Source organism: Podarcis bocagei (genome assembly GCF_964188305.1).
Source record: "Podarcis bocagei genome assembly, chromosome: 9".
NCBI classification, from domain to species: domain Eukaryota; kingdom Metazoa; phylum Chordata; class Lepidosauria; order Squamata; family Lacertidae; genus Podarcis; species Podarcis bocagei.
Window position 1 is genome coordinate 55,841,949 of NC_138134.1, and position 19,748 is coordinate 55,861,696.

General features: G+C 41.3%; 1 protein-coding gene across 1 annotated transcript in view; it reads left to right on the top strand.

Annotated features, from left to right (window-relative positions):
- Window positions 1-19,748, top strand: part of COL25A1 (collagen type XXV alpha 1 chain) — a 320,962-nt gene that overhangs the window by 142,454 nt on the left and 158,760 nt on the right. Inside the window, exons 3-4 of the mRNA XM_081208237.1 lie at window positions 16,240-16,284; window positions 17,615-17,622. Of these exons, the coding sequence (XP_081064363.1) occupies window positions 16,240-16,284; window positions 17,615-17,622 (53 nt within the window). The remainder of the gene's footprint in view (window positions 1-16,239; window positions 16,285-17,614; window positions 17,623-19,748) is intronic.

The following is a 19,748-nucleotide window of genomic DNA, read 5'->3' on the forward strand; positions in this document are numbered from 1 at the left end:
AGATCTCTATCAGATATCTGTCACTTGTTTGCAAATGTTTGGCGGGGGGGAGTTTTTCAGTATATGTAGATATAGTCAGTTGTAAAATGCTGTAATCGAAATATCTGAACTCTTTTAATCACTTGATGCTAGTACCGGTAATTAAACCACATGCTTGTAAATCATTATTGAGTTTGTGGTTAAAATACTTAAGCCTGCAATCCTAGACACATTTGTGTAGACCTGGTTTTAAAAATTTGGTAAATTTCCTGCTCAAAACTGTGCCTTTAATCAATCATTATCTACGGATGCTGATGTTAAGGTTAACCAAACATGAGATATTCCAGAAAATCTATCCCAGTGGCCTCCCATGTCAGTTACTGCAGTTAAGAATGTTCTCCTCCAGCTAAATAATAAATAAAGGTATAAATTTCATACCACCAGAATTTTTGAAATTTAATATTAGCTGATGGGCTTTTCTATTGGCAGTTGTATTTACTTTTATTGATTCAACAGGTATAGTATCTGATGCTTGGATTGTATTGTTGTAATTTCCCTCACATTTAAGAAAAGGTTCTAAAGTTGATCCAGCAAGTTCTCATCCTGATAGTTTGTAAAGCACCTTCATAATAAACTGACTGGTTAAAAGAGAAATCTGTTTTGGCAGATGAACAAGAAGGGCTTAGACAATCTATAAATCCACTACTGATTGTTGTTGGTTTCAAAATATCTAACTGACAAATATATATTAAAAAATACAGAAGTGCATTGATTCACCAATTTGATTCAGTTCCTCACGTGAGTCTCTGGAAAAAGTTTGCCTAATCAATCATGGATAAAAAAGCTTCTTCTTTTTTACAATTAAAAGTCTTTATAATAATACCTGGTTGAAACTATAGTGTTCTGTGCAAATTGCACAGACAGAAGTTCATGTGCTAACAGGATGACTTCATTGGATGCAATCCATAATCTGCTCGTTGTTTGTACTTAGTGCATAAGTTGCTGTGCAGATTGATGCAAATAAATACTTAGTGTGACCTCCCATGGCAGCAAACCACTGGAGTGGGGTAGGGACTGGTTTCTAACTTTATGCTTTGGTAATTTGTGCATCTTACCTATAAGGAAGAATTATTTACTTGGGGAAAGATCTCTTGCCTACTTACCATTTGTACGAATGAAAAGTTGCACTGGTGTCTATTTGAATTTATTTATTTATTATTATTATTATTATTAAAATAGTTGATTCTAATATGCAGAAAATTAGTCATCTTAGTCAGCCCATTTCTCCCTCCCTCTTACCATACAAGAATAAAGTAGTATTACAGCACCCAAATAGCTTTTACAGTATTTGCAGGCAGCAATATATTAAACAATAGTTTTAAATAAATAAATACAGTTGTGAAAAGGATTTTAAAAAAGTAACCAGAGACAACATGACCTGGTCATAATTGTGGTTTGCGTGTCTGGCCCTGCAGCTAGAATACCTGTCCAGGTCTTCATAGGCTGAAACTCAACCCTTTCTTTAATGAGAACTGAAGACACTTAACCCTCCGGATGATCTCAGTTACATTGTGCCATAAGGCTTGTAAGCCCTCTGTGTTTTATTGGGGAATACTTGTCTTGACCTTGTCCGTGATGTTGAGGAGGGAAGGCAAAAGAGTTTCTGAAACTGAAATAGCCACCCTGTGCTTGACAGATGAGAAGAGCTCCTGTTGTCTCCGCTGGGAACGTGCAAGAGCACAGAAATCTCGCACCTGTGCAAACTATTATCTGAGTAGGTGGACAGTAACTAGTACAGTAGGTTAGAGACTGGCAGCTGATCACGCTGGTATTAGCTGGGAGGGGTGAGGTCTGGATGCCTTGGAGCACTTTTGTCTGCTGCCATCATGTTTTGTGTTTGAGCTTCAGGTTCTCCGTTCCATGCCTGCAATAAATTCAACAGGAGGGGGGAGGGGGGTTGTGTAATCTTGAGAGCCATATTGACTCAGGGTATGTGGCACGGTTGTAATGAAAATGCGTTTCACAGAAAGGAGGGATAATGCCACAGCATGAATTGCTAAAACCATTGCTCGGGGATGGGACTCCAACTATGTTTCTTACATTTTCTGAATATCACAGCATCATCAGCTACATGGGACATTTTGTTCAAGCGCTGGGTGGTTGACAGACAGGCCCATATTTGGCCTTCGAGCATTACTTACGCCCCAGTGCTGTGAATGGTGAAACTGTATAGCACAGATTCAGAAAGACTATAGGTGGCAGCAGGTGTTCCATTACTCACTGTCTGATAAGCCTATTCTTGAGTCCTCCTTCCCCTGCTGTCCAGTACAATGCAGCAAACTGTGCCAGTAGCCTCTGCTGCTTGAATATGTTTTGTGTGTTGTTGTTTTTTGGCATTATGTTAATGCCAGGGAAATTCTTGTGGAACTTTTCCCGTACCTTTTTGAAAAGGTGTGTCAATACATGTTGCTTTAGGAGCTGAATAATTATTCTGAGGTGCACAGGGAAGATGAACAGCTAATCTGTTGACTTCATTTCAGGGGTTGTGCCTTGATTTTGCTCGCAGCCACACACACACACACACACAAAAAAAAAACAACCTATTACTGTTGTTCATTTTGCAATGTGTGGACATGATAAAGGGGAGGGATGAAAGGTGAAGACCTCAACCAGTTCATAACCAGTGTGTGCAAATTGGGTATCGCTGAATAGGGATGTTGGTGGAATAAATGTATAATTTTGTCTCGATCCTGGATTCTACAAGAAAGGTAGCAGAGGCTGTACATATCTTTTGAAACTTTCATTGGAGCTGCTGAATGAATACAGTTATTCTCCTGTTATTCTTGCTCTTAATTGTGACTTTAAGGTGGAGAGTTGCACTTTGTAGTACATAGGCCATTTCAGGAAGCCACTGAGTCATTCTTTCAAAGTTTGAAGTCTGGGAAGAAATGAACACTTGAAGAGAAGAAAATACCATTTTGGTTCACAAAAGGTATGTTCACCACTATTATTTTTTAGGATGTAGTCAGGGGCTACAGAAGTGGTAGACAGAGGGCTTCCTTTTATGTATCAGATTCATATATTCAAAGGCAGGAGGGAAACCTCAGCAACACACATCATAAGCACATGCTGTGCGACTAGAATAGATAACGGCTCATAATTAGGTGCCAGGGCACACTTTTTGTAGAGTACATTGACTCTCATGTGGAATTGTGAGAACTTAGTCCTGAGATTGAGCATCCAGATTTAAGGCACTTGAAATAGTCTCATTAATCACCTGCTGGTGCTGCAATAGAAAATCAGCAGTAAGCAGTGATTGCAAGTTACAGAAGTGATGAGACCTTTTGGTAGCAAGTACTTGCCATTTCACATGTAATGAGAACAACAAAACAATTTTACGTAATCAATAGGTAGTGCCGAAAGCATAAGTAATAATATGATTTGATATTTCTCTGCTGCATTGAACTGTGGTTGGGAACAAACACTCTCTCAACATACTTTTTTTAAAAAAGCTTGCTTTCCCTTTTTTTGTGTGGAATTAAGAGACTTAAGACAAAGTTAATGGGAACACAAAACTATTGGAGAAGAAGAGGAGAATGGATCCCTCTGTCATATCACTAAGTCACAGGAGGCTGCTGTATCAAATACAAGAAGATAATACTCAGCTACCTTCTGTTCTTTGTGGACTACTCTATTCTGATTCAGATCACACTGCAGAGATGACATCATATTCCCAGTGTAAGGCCTTAGATGGCATCCCCAAACTCGGCCCTTCAGATGTTTTGGGACTACAGTTCCCATCATCCCTGACCACTGGTCCTGTTAGCTAGGGATGATGGAAGTTGTAGTCCCAAAACATCTGGAGGGCCGAGTTTGGGGATGCCTGCCTTAGATGCACCAGAACATTGCCCACAAAACTTGCTCTACGTTAATTCCCAGGTCACCACTGCTCCTTTCCAAGGTTTTAAATTAAATATTAGTGATGCTAGCACAAATGCTAGCACAATCCTAGGAGATGGATTGAAGGCACCTGATTGCAGCAACCTTGCTAGAGCTGAGTAGGCTTGGGTCTTACCCATGCCAGGATTGAAGACCAGCTGGAAAGCCTTTGTATGCTGCCTTGAGTTCCACTGCAGAAGACTAGCAGTATATAAATGAAATAAATACATAAGAGACCCTCAGCCCTCATTAGCTTTTCCTGCATATCCTGCTGCATGCTGTTACCCGTCTTCTCTCTCCCTGTTCCTGGGACCTGCTGTATTTTTTGACCATCTCTCTCTTTGCCTTTAGTACCTCTTCCCCAACTTTTCTCTCCAGAAAATGCAGCCCTTGCATAATGGAGAAATACACACACATCACATGCCACAAAGAATCTGTGCACCTGTAACTCTACAACAGTGAGTGGAGGTCGAATTTGTCACTATGATCCTCTGATCTCTGCCATGAAGGATGGTAAGAGCATGGGCAGAGCATCTGTGTGGGCTGGGCAGTGTTGTAGTGGCTTACACACTGTTTGAAAGAAGGGCAAAAGAAGAAAGACCATAGGGTGGATAGCAGAAGCAGATGAACGGGGTTCAACATGTGGAAAAGTGAATAAGACTATGACTGCCCAAGCTCCATATGTTGAACTGAGTTTATGTGCATACAACTTAGATATGAATGCAGTCTGCTTGATCAAGGCCTTGTGTTTTTCATGGTTCCTGGTTATGAACCAACTGTATAAGGGAGTTCTGTTTTTACCTGCCAGTCAACATATGGATACCAAGAACAGGGCGATCAGGCAAGCTCATACTTCTCCTTTACACGTTGATCCCACATGATTTTTGAAGGTGTGAAAAGGGCTCTTGTCAGTGGCGGATGGTGAAAAACCTGCTGACATAATTAAAAATACATCTGAAAAGGGGGAAATGTATTTTTATAGACATTATCTAATGCTAAAAGCACTTATGCAACTAGCTCTGTTTTTCTGTAAAAGTTAGTCTATGTTTTTGTTCTGAAACAGATTAGTGTAAAGAAAGAACTTCGTTATTCTTTTTTTATAAAAAAAAATCTCAAAGGAGGATGAGGATTTATTTAAGTTAAATGTAGTTGGAAGCCTAAATCAGGAGCATTAATGGCAATGAGTATACCTAGAGTGGCAACAAGAAGTTCTGTTGAAGCTATTAAGTATGCAGTTATGGAGTAAAGGTATATGAAAGAGCAGCTGTGGAAGAATCCTGGGCTTCTTTCAGCAGCAATGTTCCAAGAACAACCAAGGTCTAAGTGTTCCTCTCCCACATCTTTCCCATCCATTCCTGATATTTCTTCAGTGGGCAATGCATAAATCTCTGTATGATGCTCTATCAAAATACCCTGTATTCATTATGCTAAAGCTCTAGGGAGTATAGACTCTGCCTGTGAAGGTTATGAATGGCTTTCTTACATTTACTTCTTTTGTCTAGGCATCTATCCTCATCCTAAAGCACTTAATCATTGTACAGCTTTCAACGCAGCTGATTATTATATACTTGGCGAAATCCCTCATGTATTTTTACAAGTTGCCTGGTTCCGTTCTAAGATGGCTTCATTCATAAAACACCTGACCATACAACAGATGTATCAATAGGTGGCTATTGTTCTCGGAGGGGTGTGTGGACTTAATGAATGACATTCTATAGGCTTCTGATCTGCCCTGTTTAATATTTATATGTAGACTTTGTCAAATTATTCATAGTCAAGAGATGTCTGTTGTTAGTCTACAGTTATGGCAGCTAGACTGAGTAAAGATGAAATATTATCTTCCTTTACTGGCAGGCAGATTGGCAGAAACAAATAAAACAAAGTTTTCATACTTCCTTTAAAATGACTTTTTGCTTGATTCCTTGGCACTAATACGTTACACAGATATATTTGATAGCTGAATGTAAGCTTTAAATTGTGTTGCGAACTTCAGAATAACCTCTCTTTTACTTACAGTGCAATAGTGCTTTCTAATCAGAAAATTTGAGAAGCTCTGAAAAGTCTTCTTTTCAGTGGGTCCCTTCAGGGATATGGTTATTGGCAAATGCCCAGCTATACCTGCCCAATCCTGGCCTTGGACTTAATATGCTTTTTGTTCAAATTGTATTTTGATAGTTAAGAGTCGGGTAGAATAATTATTCTAGTGTTTCTTTACCCAAGTGGTATATGTCTGTGTAAATAAAGAGATATATTTAACAAAGTTGCTGGTTAGGCTACCAAAAGATGCTGCCCTGAATGCAGGTGACAGGCTTTTTTTTTTTTTTTTAAACGATGGCATTAAGAATAAGGTGGTTTGAAAAAGAAGAGCCAGACCACAGATGGTTTTTTGACACAGTCTGAATCACTTCATGTATTCGAATTATAAACAAAACATGAAATACTATTCTGCTATTGCAGACTTCTCTTTTACATCAAGTGGGGCAGGGGGAATTCTTCCTCTCATCTGGCTGTTGCTTTATTTATCACAGAAAAGGTTGAATTGTTTGGTTTTTATTTACTGATGTAGTACCAATCCCAAATAGTTCCTCCACCTTTTCTGAATGAGGACTATAACAAAAAGTCACACACTTTTGTTTTTAAGGCTTTGACATACTCCTGTCTGTCTTAGTTATTTGTTCCTTGCAAACAAATGTGCAACTTGGTTCGTGGCTGTTATGCAACAAGAGGATTAATGAATGTATGAATGCCACTGATGTTTATTTTTTCTTTTTTTTAACTCACTTCTGCAGCTGTCACTAAGCTCCTCTTCAAATGATATATTTATTATGATAGATATGGGAGGGGGATACTTGTACAAAACTTTGAAAGCAATATGCCTGGCTTGGGTTGGCTTTGGTAGAGAGTCTTATGCTTAAATGGATGGCCTGCCTGTGTGGGTTTGTCTGAGATTATTGTAGTGCCAGTGTGCCTGACTTACTAAGTGCCGCCTTTAATCTTAAAGTATTGGGTTTCACTGTCACTGAAATGAGAAACCGCTAAGTTCAGTGGCCATTTTAAATTGTCACCGTCATCACAAAAGTCTTGTCAGTCTTGGCTTAAAAATAAAGCCAGAATATCAAGTTTACTGTAAGAAGAGACACATCAGCTTTACAAAGTAATGGACATTAGCTGGACATTAGTTATTAGATACAGCAAATAAATAAATGTGCTGTTTTAAGTTAGTAAGGAAGAGTGATATTAAAATAATTAATTATGGGACACTACATATATTCATGTTTGTAGCTGTTGCATTTGAACAAAACAATACAAATACAGCCTTCGGATACCAAAGACCATTCAGCAAGAATGTACCGACCAGCACAGAAATAATATATATTTATGTGTGGATTTATTTATTTACGTAAAAACATTTGTACCACACCTTTCAGCCCATAAAGACATTTCAAGGCAGCTTACAATCATAGCAGATATAATTACAACAACAACAACAACAATAATTTATTTATACCCCGCCCATTCTGGCTGAGTTTCCCCAGCCACTCTGGGTGGCTTCCAATCGAGTGTTAAAAACAATGCAGCATTAAATATTAAAAACTTCCCTAAACAGGGCTGCCTTAAAATTACAACAATACATAGCAGAGAGAGTTGAAAACAAAAGCAGATAAAAACCTAGCCACATATCAAAGATAAAGTGACATCAAGCTAAATACTTGGCAAAATGTCTTGTGGCTCCGTTGAAAGCCACAGGAGCCAATCAGGTCTCTCTAGCAAGAGTTCCATGACAAGAAGTCAACATTCCATATCTGAGCCAACTGAGTCTCAGATGGCAACAAGACATGGAGTAGGCCAGCCTCACTAAGATTTGCTTTTACTGACCTGCGTTTTCAAGCTATGGATGATACAGCAGAGTACTGTATGAAGACAGACTCTGTATATGTGGGCAACTGCCAGTGGAAGACATCTTGCACCATTTACTATATTGCCCACTACACATTGGACCTAAGACGCAATTTCTCACCCTGCTGTCCATACAGGAAAGATGTCTCTTGCTGTTAGAGAAGGTACTATGGCTTCTTAGCAATGTAAACATTCTAGTGACTCTTAAAAAGTTGCCCTTTTTGCTTTGGCAGCCAAAAAGATCAGAAAGAAGACCCTGGACAATACAGCAGTGAACTGTAAGGGAGATGCAGAGATCTGAATAGAGACTACTATTTGTGGCGCAGCATCCCTTTTGCTTGTATTTATTTTTGATTCAGATTTGTCATGTCCAATAGCTAGTGCAATAAAGTTATTTGGAATGGATTGGACTGGGCATGAAGTAAGTCATCAGGTGATGGCCACAGTAGGCAGGCAGGCTCATGCAGGAGAAAGCATAAGCATATAAGAAGTGCTTCCTGGATCAGGCCAGTGGCCTGTCTAATTCAGCATCCTGTTCTCACAGTGGCCACCCAGATGCTTTTGGGAAACCAGCAAGCAGGACTCACAAGAGCACTCTTGTGGTTTCCAGAAACAGGTATTCAGAAGCATCTGACAAAGAGTTTTCATTTTTTTCCAACTGTGTAGGTGTACTTTGAATCATTTGTAAAGAAGACTATTATTAACTGAATTTTCCCCCAGAGGAAAATGCTTTGTAAGTTTCTCGACCAAAGATGTCGAGAAACTCAAGCAAAGTCACAGTGAAAATCAAAGCAGAGGTAGAAATGCCTCTAACCTCCTTCCTCTGGTGTTGATAAAGAGATCTATGTGCTGAAGCAGGCTTCCATTCTTGAGCCACTTGCTGCATTTGTAAGCGTGGGATGTTGTTTTCTTGCCCATATGAATGTGCATCTGCATTCTGCCACAGCTAGTCATGCATCATACCATGCTGAAAAGCTAATCATGCATAACACCATTATTAGTTTATATTCCTTTCCAGTTATCCTAGCTGGAACATGCCTTTTTCACTGATGCCATACACTGGGTATTATGCGTACGTACACACACACACACACACACACACACACACACACACACGTGTGTGTGTGTGTGTGTGTGTTGCCATTTTACTGCCCATTCACTTAGTTTGGACAGCTCCTTTTGAGGCTCTTCACAGTCACATATTGTCTTAACCACTCTGAGCAATTTGGCATCATCAACAAATTTGGCTACCTCATTGCTCACCCCTAACTCATCAATCTTTATTACGGTCCAGAGACCCAACAAATCGTTACAAAGCAATACAGAATTCATACAGCCTACCTCCAGGTTAAACAAGCATTTTGTTCAGAATGTAGGGATCATTGGATCATATAGGGCAGTGTTTCCCAACCTTTTTTGGGCAAAGGCACACTTGTTTGATGAAAAAAATCTCGAGGCACACCACCATTACAACCCCGTGACGTCAGCGCGCAGCGTCACGCCGGGAGGGACGCACGAAAGTGAAAGTTTCAATTTTTTTCCCTCCCCCTTGCCGGGGAACCTCCAAGCTTTGGGGGTGGGGGGGAGGAGGCAGCAAAGCGAGGGACTGAGGGACTCCTCCAACGACAAGGGTTGGGGAAGAAGAGAAAGGGCTATTCCGCTCCAGTCACGGGAGGGGAATATGTACTGGCCCAACTGGTGTGCGGTCTTCGGAAAGCGGGGTGCGGGAAGGAAGCCTAGGCTCGGGGTCCACCGACCTCGGCGGAGAAAGGCAACAACCGAAGCCTCCCGACGGTTTTGGGGGAGACGTTCAGAGCTTCCCTGGGAGTTTCTCAGCCTGCCTTTCAGAGGAAGAGGCGGAGGGGGCCTGGGGATGGCGGTGGCCTCGGCCTCGCCCTCCCTCCGTCCCTCTACCTTTGTAGTGGACGCGCAGGTTGTTCTGCGAGAGGCCGATGTAGCTGAATTTGTCCTTCGGGCTCCAGGAGCGCGGCAGCGGCGTCTCCTGCTCGGCCACGGTCGGGTAGAGCCGCTTGAGGCGCCGCTTGAGCTCCTTCTCCTGCTCGTTCAGGGCCGGGTCGCCGCCGTGAGGGAAGGGCGCTGGGGCGCTGCTGCTGCTGCCGCCGCCGCTCCCGGCAGGCATGGGCCCAGCTGAGGCGGCGGCGGCTGTTGTGGTGGTGGCGGCGATAGCGGGCAGAGGAGGGGGCGGCGGCGGGGCCGAGGTGGCCGGCGGCGGCGGGGGAGGCCCCAAACCGGAGTGAGACCCGGGGAAGAAGGAAGAGGCGGCAAAGAGAGGCTCCGCTTCTTCGGCTGAGGGACCCGACTGAGCTCGCGCGAAGGCGAGCAGGGGGGTTGGAAACAGACGGAGCTGATGACGAGCCGGCACGTGCGTGCAGCGGCTGGCCTCGTAGGGAGCCGAGGGGCGGGGCTTCCTTTCTGAAGGAGCTGAGGGTGGGGGTCCTCCGGCGCCTTCGGCGAAACGGCGCCGGCCCAGAGCGCTTCTAGAAGGCTGCCTTTGTGCGCGACGTAAAGCCCTCTTTCCCTCCCTCCAGCCCCGTGTCACCTGTGGAAAAGGGGGCTGGATCCAGTGACGCAACTCAGAAAACTGTTAGGGAAGCCAGAGCAGGAAAGTGAGTGGGGGGCGGCGGCGGCGCTTTAACCCACGTTTCCTTTTTGAAAGAGAAACTTAAGTCAGTGTTTCCCAACCTTTTTTGGACTCGCCCGCCTCCCTCCAGGCAACATCTCGCGGCACACCAGGCAACATCTCGCGGCACACTAGTGTGCCGCGGAACACCGGTTGGGAAACACTGATATAGGGATCACTAATTTATGAACAAGTTTAAAAACACAGGTCCCAATACAAATCCTTGGGGGGACTTCACTTTCTCCAACCTTCCACTGGGAGAACTGTCCATTTATTTCTACTCTCTACTTCCTTTTCTTTTTCCATGACTTCCAAGTTCCTTTCTTGAGTCTTACTAAGCTTAAGTCTTTCATGAGGAACTTTATGAAAAGCCTTTTGAAAGTCTAAGTACACAATGTCAATATCTTAAGGACTGACATGGAGTATGGAGCAAGCTTGTTTTCCCTTGCTCTGGAGAGTAGGACTTGAACCAATGGATATAAATTACAAGAAAGAGATTCTGCCTAACATTAGGAGGAATTTTCTGACAGTAAGAGCTGTTTGACAGTGGAATGGTCTCCCTCGGGAGGTTGTGGACTCTCCTTCATTGGAGGCTTTTAAGCAGAGTTCGGATGGCCATCCGTCATGGATGCTTTAGCTGAGATTCCTGCATTGCAAGAGATTGGACTAGATGACCCGTAAGGTCCCTTCCAGTTCTACAAGTCTATGATTCTATGACCTGGAACCTTCTGACTTAAAAGTACCTGTGTTTAGAACTGTACCCTTAGAAAGGACACAAAAGAATATATTTTAATATAATATTAATATTATCCTTTAAGTTCCTCTGGGAAATTTGCCTTTAAATTTCTTATTATCAGTGCAACTCAATTAAGCGTGTTTGTAAAGATGCAAATGTGATTGTTTGTGTTGTCTTTTTACAGCATGTTTTTGTGTCTTGATAAGGAAAACATTTGCTATGACAAAGTAGTAATGCATTGGAATGGCAAACTGAAACTACAAGAAGGCTTTCATTCCATGCTAGTATAGAATGACTCTGCGGGCTTATTTCAGCTGTCCTTCAGTCATGTCTATCAAGTAAGTGACAGCAGCTATTTCTGTGTTTGCCAAGCTGAATATATGAGGTTCCTCTATTCCGTGCTAGCTAAAACAAAATGTAACATCTCTACTTAAGAAGATTTTCTCCGCCCCCCCCCCCCAACAGTAGGACTTGTAAGGGTTGTCATGAATTCTGCTCATATTGAGCCAGAGCAGATTCCAATGTATAGTCAGCAGAATAAAATAAACACATTGCAGGTTTCTCCAAAACAAAAAACAAAAAAAACCCAGACCAGAGGCAATTAATATTTCATCCAGCAGAGCTTTACAATGTACATTAGGATTGGCACTGTCCATAAGAAATCCAGTTGCAGCAGACTTAATTTCCAATAATTTATGAAAGACTAAAACCTTAACACTAAGCATACTACATACAGAACACCACACCAGAAGGAAAGAGAGGTAAAAAGTGAAACTCAGGCTCCTTATGGCCTGTTTTATAGGACACAATGACCTTGAGTGAAAGAGGTAACAGAACTAGTTCAAACCTGCTGTTTCTCTGAAGGAATAACCCAAACATCAGGAACCTTCTGCTTGTTTCTAGGCAGAATATAAACTTGCTTGTCAGCTAGAAACTTCCAGCTTGCACCAGCTTGTATCACACAGAGAAGCTTCCAGAACCCTCTTGAATCAATTATAATAGGAAATATCTTTACATATCAGATCAATACTTTCTGTACCAAGAAATGCAAACTGACAAGGTTTATTTTTTTAATCATCATCATCATCAGAGAATTGCAGGATGCTAGCATGAGATTTATTTCCAATTATGAATTCTAGTTTTGGCCTTGGCCCCCACTGAATTCACTTGGATAGCAAGTGGAGGTATTTTATTTTTAAACTGAAATATTGCATTTAATTTTCAACCCCCAAAGTCACAGTGGTAGTAGCTATGGTACAAGCATGCTGTGGTACTAGCATGATAGGGAGATCAAATCTTTTTTCTGTGCATAGTTGCACTGTTACTCCCAAGCCAGGAACTATTCTCAGGGGTCTGGTAATGTTTACCTCTTCAATGGAGTGACCATTATGAACTAGCACATATCCAAACCTGAGCAGTTGCCCCTGTAAAAACATTTCCCAAGAGCAACCGAGGTCCTTCTCACCGGCATCACTGGCATATTACTAGCGCACCAGAGTCAAGAGAAACAAGATAAAACCAGAAGCCATGCTTCTTTCTTCCCCTGGCTAAGGCACTAATGCTGCAGTAGTCCATGCCAGGTCTATGCCTGGATTGGGGTTTGGGAAGAAAAAGGGAGTGTCCTTATTCCCAGTTGCTGAAGAACAATAACTCAAATAACATTTTCCCTGCAAAGCTTTTATTGCAAATGTTTTAGGTTGGTGCAATACATATGCAAAGTGCTGGTCTGGTCTTAGGTGCAGCAGGCCATGCACATAGTTAATCCAAGGCACAGTTATACAAAGGCAGGTGATCTAACTAATCAAAGCTTAGACATTGGTCTGACACTTGAAACATTCCTTGCTATCCTGTATAAAGGAATGGACTGGGCTCAGCTTAGTGCATCTACACCTTAGCTAGCAACCTGGCACTCCACCTTGAAAGTGGGATCGGCTGCATATTCTCACATCTCCTGTGGTTTCTCCAGGACTGAGGTAATGGAAGGGGTGTCTCTGTCCCCTCTGCAGAAGCAAGGTTAGACCCAGCATCTGATAACTCTAGTATGGGTGGCACAAGAGGCACTATGAAGTAGTCAGAGATAGGCTCCAGCAGCTGTGAAGAAGAGGGAGGTGGGGCTCACAGCACCTGCTGTGGGTTCAGGTGAGGTGAGAGAAAAGGCTGAGGGAAAGGCTGCACCCCACTTGACCCCTGCTTAGAATCCTTACTATCAGGCCCCCCTGTGTCTGGAAGAACCCCCAGCCTATCCCACTGGAGCCCTCCCCATTACTCTCCAACAAGCTATCCATCTGCATGGTCCTGCCCTGGCCAACCCATGACAGGGAGTTTGAGAGCTGAGTGGTTACAAACACGTTCTTGCACAGCTCAAATTTTAATCTGAGCCAAACAAGAATTCAGGGACCTTGTAACAGTCATCTTTTCTTTTGAAGTGAATATTAGGGGGGGCCCAAAGTCTGTATTTGGACCAGAGCCCAGTGAGTTTTGCAATATGACAAGTAAACTCCATGATCTGTATGAGATTGATATATTTTTGTGCCAACCGCTTCCTTGATTTCCTATTTTATTTTTGTTGAAAGCCATCAAAACCCTGTTCTATTAGTGATAGGGGAACGTCATGTCTGGGTGGACTCTTAGTGCATATAATTAGACTGGCTTGTCATTATACTGTAATCAATAGCTTGGTTGAAAAAGCAGTATACATATATTTTAAAAATGTAGATTTTACCTTTATCTGCTTTATTTTGCTGGTTATATTTAAAGCTGAGATTTAACAGATCCTGTAACTTGTTCAGACAGTTCATGATAGCAAGGGATTGAAATATAAACCAACACAGTTTCTGAAATTAAATTGATTAATGCTATCCTCAACAACAACTTGTTTAAAATACCTCTCTAGAGAAGCAGGAAAATACCACCAGATCTTGCTGTTCTACTTAAATCATTGAATGCTTTATAAGTAGCCATCAAGTTGAACTACTGTACACTGTTTTTTTCTGTGTATTATTTGGTTTCATTAATCTTCATGACACCAGTTTGTTCCACCGCGAAGTCACATTACTTTCTCAGAGGCTTTAAAACTGAAAGTGACATTTAAAACAAGAGGTTGTTTCTAAAGTGCTTTGAGTTGGTAAGGTATTACGTGGCACAGATTTTACTCTCTGTACTTAAACATTAATTAATTGTTTTGATATTAATTGGTGACTTTTATATTGGACCAGGAATACGTGTGGTACTGTACACGAGGATCCCTATTCTGCATGTAGAAAGGAAGGCATGGAATTCTGCTGCAGGATCCTTTCCCAAGCTAATAGCTAGAACAAATGGATAGGGAGAAAACAAACAATTGCCTTTTCTATGCCAGAGATTCTGCAGAATGCTGTACTTGAATATCTTGCACAAGCTGGCCCAAAATTCAGCATTTCCCTCTGCTTCTCCTGGAAATGCATTAAAAGGGAGAGGAAATACGGCTTTATACATTATCCCTTGATGCTCAGACACAAATGCAATTTGCCAGCTCTTCTCCTTTTGCATGGTGGAGTAATACTAACAACAGCCAATCTATCCTACAACCACATTTCTGATATTATTAGTGATGGCACGTTAATTAAATATTTAGGGATTAATTTATGAAAACAAGTTTTCATCAACTGTATTGTCCCAGAACACTGTCCAGCAGGATATAGGCAAGCAAGTCTATAAGTCTAAAGGAGACCGGGAACTGCCACCTTTCTTTCTCTTCAATGCATCTGGAATGGTGCTACATTACGACTTAGTGTTCTTCAAGCATTATATTTTGGGATGGCATGGCAGCTGAGATGAGCTTAGGACTACTGTTCCTGGCTACATCAAGCGGCCATGAAAATATATATTACAAAAAGAAGAAAATGTTTAAGATGCTGCCCATCTTTACTGGTAATCTGAAACCGACCTCAGTGTGTTACAACTTTTGCCTAGGATTTGAAACATTTGAGGTTTTTCCCTCCAACATTTGTCTATTCCAACACACAGCCACATCCAGAATGTGCAGAAAAATCCAGCCAGCCCTGCAGATGTCCCTAGACTGCAACTTCCATCATCCTTGATAATTGGCCACTTTGATTAGGGCTGGTGGGAGTTGGGAGTCCAACAACATTATGGAGGGCTACAGGTTCCTCATTCCTGCTTTATTTCAAAGGTTAAAATATAATGCATATCTTTGATGACAGTCTGTCTGAGGAATTATCAGAAATTCAGAAGTTCTGCTTCTGCTCCCTTTAATGTTTGAAATGTGCAGTGCAGGTAACTGGGAGAGGCCTTAATAATGGCATCATGGCTCTGGATTTCATGTAAGGCAACAAGCAAAGGCTGTTTTATTTCAGGTGTTCTGAGTTACTCTGTATTGACTAAGTTGTTGAGCTTTTTCCACAAAGTTGTTGAGCATTTTTTTAAAAAATAAATAAATTGCAAAATCTCAAAAGAATTATGATGTTTTTGAGCTATCTTTCTGGAATTAGTCTGACATGGGTTGCCATATGTGTCCAGATTTTTCAGGGTATTTTTGCGATTTCCGCCCAAACAGTGTGCAACAGCTGAATCCTGAGTGTGTCCAGGAAATTCTGGACATATGGCAACCCTAGTTTTGACTAACTACTGCTGCAAACAAGACTTTTTCATTGTTACTAGTATGTTATACATGTGCTGGACATTTTTGTTGTTATTTAAACCATTGAGGCATTCACAGTTTTGTTGTTATTGTTTAAGGCTGCAATCCATTACACACTTGCCAAGGAATGAGCACGGCATACCTCCCAGTAAACATGCATAGCACTAGATGTGCTAGGCGAGCCAAGCTTTAAAATGGCATGAAATAATTGGTGCCAATGAATTCTGTGGCATTTCTGCTGAGGATGGGACAAGGAAGACTATTTTCTTGAAAGACCATTAGGAGGCATTTGTGGTTGAATCGTGATGTCACTGATCCCATGCTTGGGTGTCACGTTGACTTCATGCATGTACTAGCCCACTTTAATTGCACTCCTCAATTACAAATCGGGAACTGTTTGCTTTTCAGGTCCTCCTGGTAAACGAGGCAAGCGAGGAAGAAGAGGAGAGATTGGTATGTTTCAGATTTAAAAGTAATTCTTCTGGCGTGTGTGTTTTCACCTGGTTCATTTTGTGAAGGCATGCTTGCTGATACTGTTTCATATATGAAAAGCAATTTTTATAGTATTTCCCCCCAAAGAGACTTAAAAAATGTAAAAACAGTAACACGTGTATTAAAACAAAACAAGTGTAACAAATATATAACACAGATATAGCAAACTTATTTTTAATTTTTTCTATACAAAGGGTTTCACCATTGTTTGTTGCAACAAGCTAACTTCAAACCATAGTTTATGAAGCTGGCTTCTTTCAACAACCTATATCTGCAGTTTAGGCTTCAGATGATATTAAACTGCAGCTACATCTAAAATGGAAATCAAAGCTTTCAACAGCTTACTGACAACCATACCACAAGAGGACAAGCGTGTGAGCCCTAGGCAGCTCATCCTCATAAATCAAATGAAACCACTGTGATTTGGCATAGCATTTCAGTAGTCCTTGGAGCCTTTAAATGTCATAAACACATGACATTATTAACAAATGAAACTAATTTGCTTTCTGTTAGAAAAATACCTTGTAAGTTTAAAATTCTCTTTAGGATCATTTAACAACAAGAAATTACTTTAGTTAACTACACAATAAAATCACATTGTTAAAAATGAAAGTCTGACTATATTTAAAGCAAACTTCAAGGACAGCTGTTGCTATTATGTGCCCCCTTTGCAACATACTTGAGTCGGAAGAAAAGGGGAAGTATAAAAGCTAATGAAAAGTCATTGATTTGATGGCTACAGCTGCTCCTCTTAATAAGCCTGAAAGAAATATTAGATGTGATTTGCAGACCTCTGATAATGTTCTCTAGAACATTTGTACAAAAAGCTTTTGAGTGTAAATAATTGGAAAAATGTGCTAATATTGCTTCATAAAGTGTGACATTTTTAATGGGGAACATTTTATAAGTAGGCCTTGAAAGGAATTGATTATAAAAGAAAGTTTGCCTGTCTTAGGAAAAGTAGAAGGAGTAACTGTAGATTCAAGCAATTCTGCCTTGGTGCTGAGGTTAAATCCAAGAGGGGAAAGGGAGGGAGTTCCTATGAGTCAGACTACAAGGGTTGCAGAACTGTATGTTTAAGAAAAATTCTGTAGACAGAGATGTACTTGTGAACACAAGGTATTTTGTACATGAGATGGCTTGGCACTTGCAGCAAAATAATAATCTTTAATGCTGGGTGAGACTACTTTCATAAAAAAAATATCTATATGGACACTCTATATGAATACCTTTCAAGTTTTCATAAACTTACATATATTTGTCTTTCTTTCCTTGTCTTTTCTTTTCGTAGGACCTCCTGTAAGTACAACTGATATACTATTGGATCATCTATGGTTATCATGAATGAGTCAGAAAGTGCTTTTGAAAACTGGTAAAAATGATGAATATGTTAAATGTACCAAGTATCATCCTAAATACATTCTCAGTTATTAACATGTTTTAAACATCAAATGGTTTTTCAATATTATTTTTTTATCTTGTTTTGGGTTTTGTCTTTTACATTTTGAAGCAGAACAGTATACATGAATACTGGAAGCAGGTTATTATTATTACTACATTTGTTTGTATACTACATTTCAGCCAAAAAAGCCCCCCATGCAGTGAACAGCACATTAAAACAGAATATACAGCAGAGTACAATAAAAAGCCATAAATCAATAAGCAAGCAAAACAATATAAAACTGCTAAGTCACAACACAGAATGGCAAGAAGAAAGCCTTTCCAAACTAGTGGCTGAAAAGATGCTGTTACCAACCCAACATCCTACACACTTAGAGGCTAGAAGCCTGAACAGACAATGGAGGAAAGCTCATTCCATCTAAAAGAATGCTCTTACCACCAACCCCATTCTAGCAATTCAGCGTTAGAATGTTTTAGAACAGAACAGAAAGTAATATGCTGACTTTTTTCTGGTGGCGTCTCTTTCTGGCTTCCCTTCCTGTATTCGAACCCCTCCCCAGTGCACCTCACATGTGGCCGAAGGGCTTTGAGATACATCCAATTTAATCTGTGATTAAAAGGAGAGATCAGAGAAACCAAATCACACTTTGCCAACAGCCCCGGAAATTCACTTTTATGGTAGAGAAATGAGCAGCAGCAACAGTGGCAAGAAGAGGAACAAAGCCCATCTTGTCCATTGGTATCCCATTCTTCATATGTAACAGGCCACACATATATACTATTAAGAGTGAACAAGCCTTACACGAGACCAGTGGTTCAACTTTGGAATATGACTAGTCATATCTAAGTAAAATCAGGTTGTTTTGCAGTCAGTAGATCCTGTGAAGACTGTTATTATTTTCCTACGACAGTTAATAGTAATGAGAATCGCTTGGTTATAACTGGAGCTTCTGTTTGTCAGAATTTACCCCAATAGGGTTTTTGTACGATTAAGAAAGGGGTGGGGCCCTCCATTGTTGTTGAGTTACAACTCCCATCATACTTTAACATTAGCCATGCTGGCTAACGCGGATGAGGGTTGTAATCCAGCAATATCTCAAAGGCCATTGGTTCCCCTTCCTCCGGATAAATAGTACAATGAATCTGAGAACCTCCTGTTGCATCTCATAGATCCTTCCTTCTCAACATACAACACTTGTTCAGTGGCCTTTTCACTAATTCATATCCTTATTTAAAGCTGGGGGATTTTGGCTCAAGCTCTGCCTTGCAGAGGGAAGAGCAGAGATAGGTAGATTTGGGCACAGCAAAATTACAGCAAATGTGGCAGAAGCTTCCTTCAAGCCACCAGAGCCCATTCATTGGAAAAATCAGTCCACCATATGGAAACATTTGGGTACTGTTGCAATACAACGATAGTAGCAAGCATGAATAGCAACTGTGGCGTATTGGGCCTTAGATTTGTTTACCCCCAAAATAGTTTCAGGTTATCTTTTTTCCTCCTGTTCTCACATTATAGACAAAGGACACATTACTCACTTGTTCTTTATGATTGTTCACGATGTGTAACTAAAGTGTTTGTTTGACTTACTGGGTTTTCTGCCATCTGCAAAGCACGTGCTGCAACCTAAATCCAGTGAAGGAGAACACATATATTAGGGTTACCAGACATCCCCAGTCCCCGGATTTGCAAATCTGTCCCCAGGCAAATTCCTTCCCCGGAATGTCCCCAGATTTGCAAATCTGTCCCCGGGAAATGTGGCAGCGGCAGCCTCAGCAGCCTGGAGCCAGCCTCGCTGCTGCTGCCGCCGCCACTGCCAAAGGGGAACCAGGGACGTCCGGTGGTACAGATCTCCTGCCCCCTTCCCCCTTTGTTTTGACAGATCGGGGGAGGCTCAAGAGTCACAGTCGAGTGGGTGTTGCCTAGGATGTTGCAAGGTGCGTGGTTTCTCTGCCAGGCAAGGTACAAAGTCCTTCTTTTGCACCCTGTGAAACATAAATGTGCAGAGTTTTTTTTTTAAAAAAAA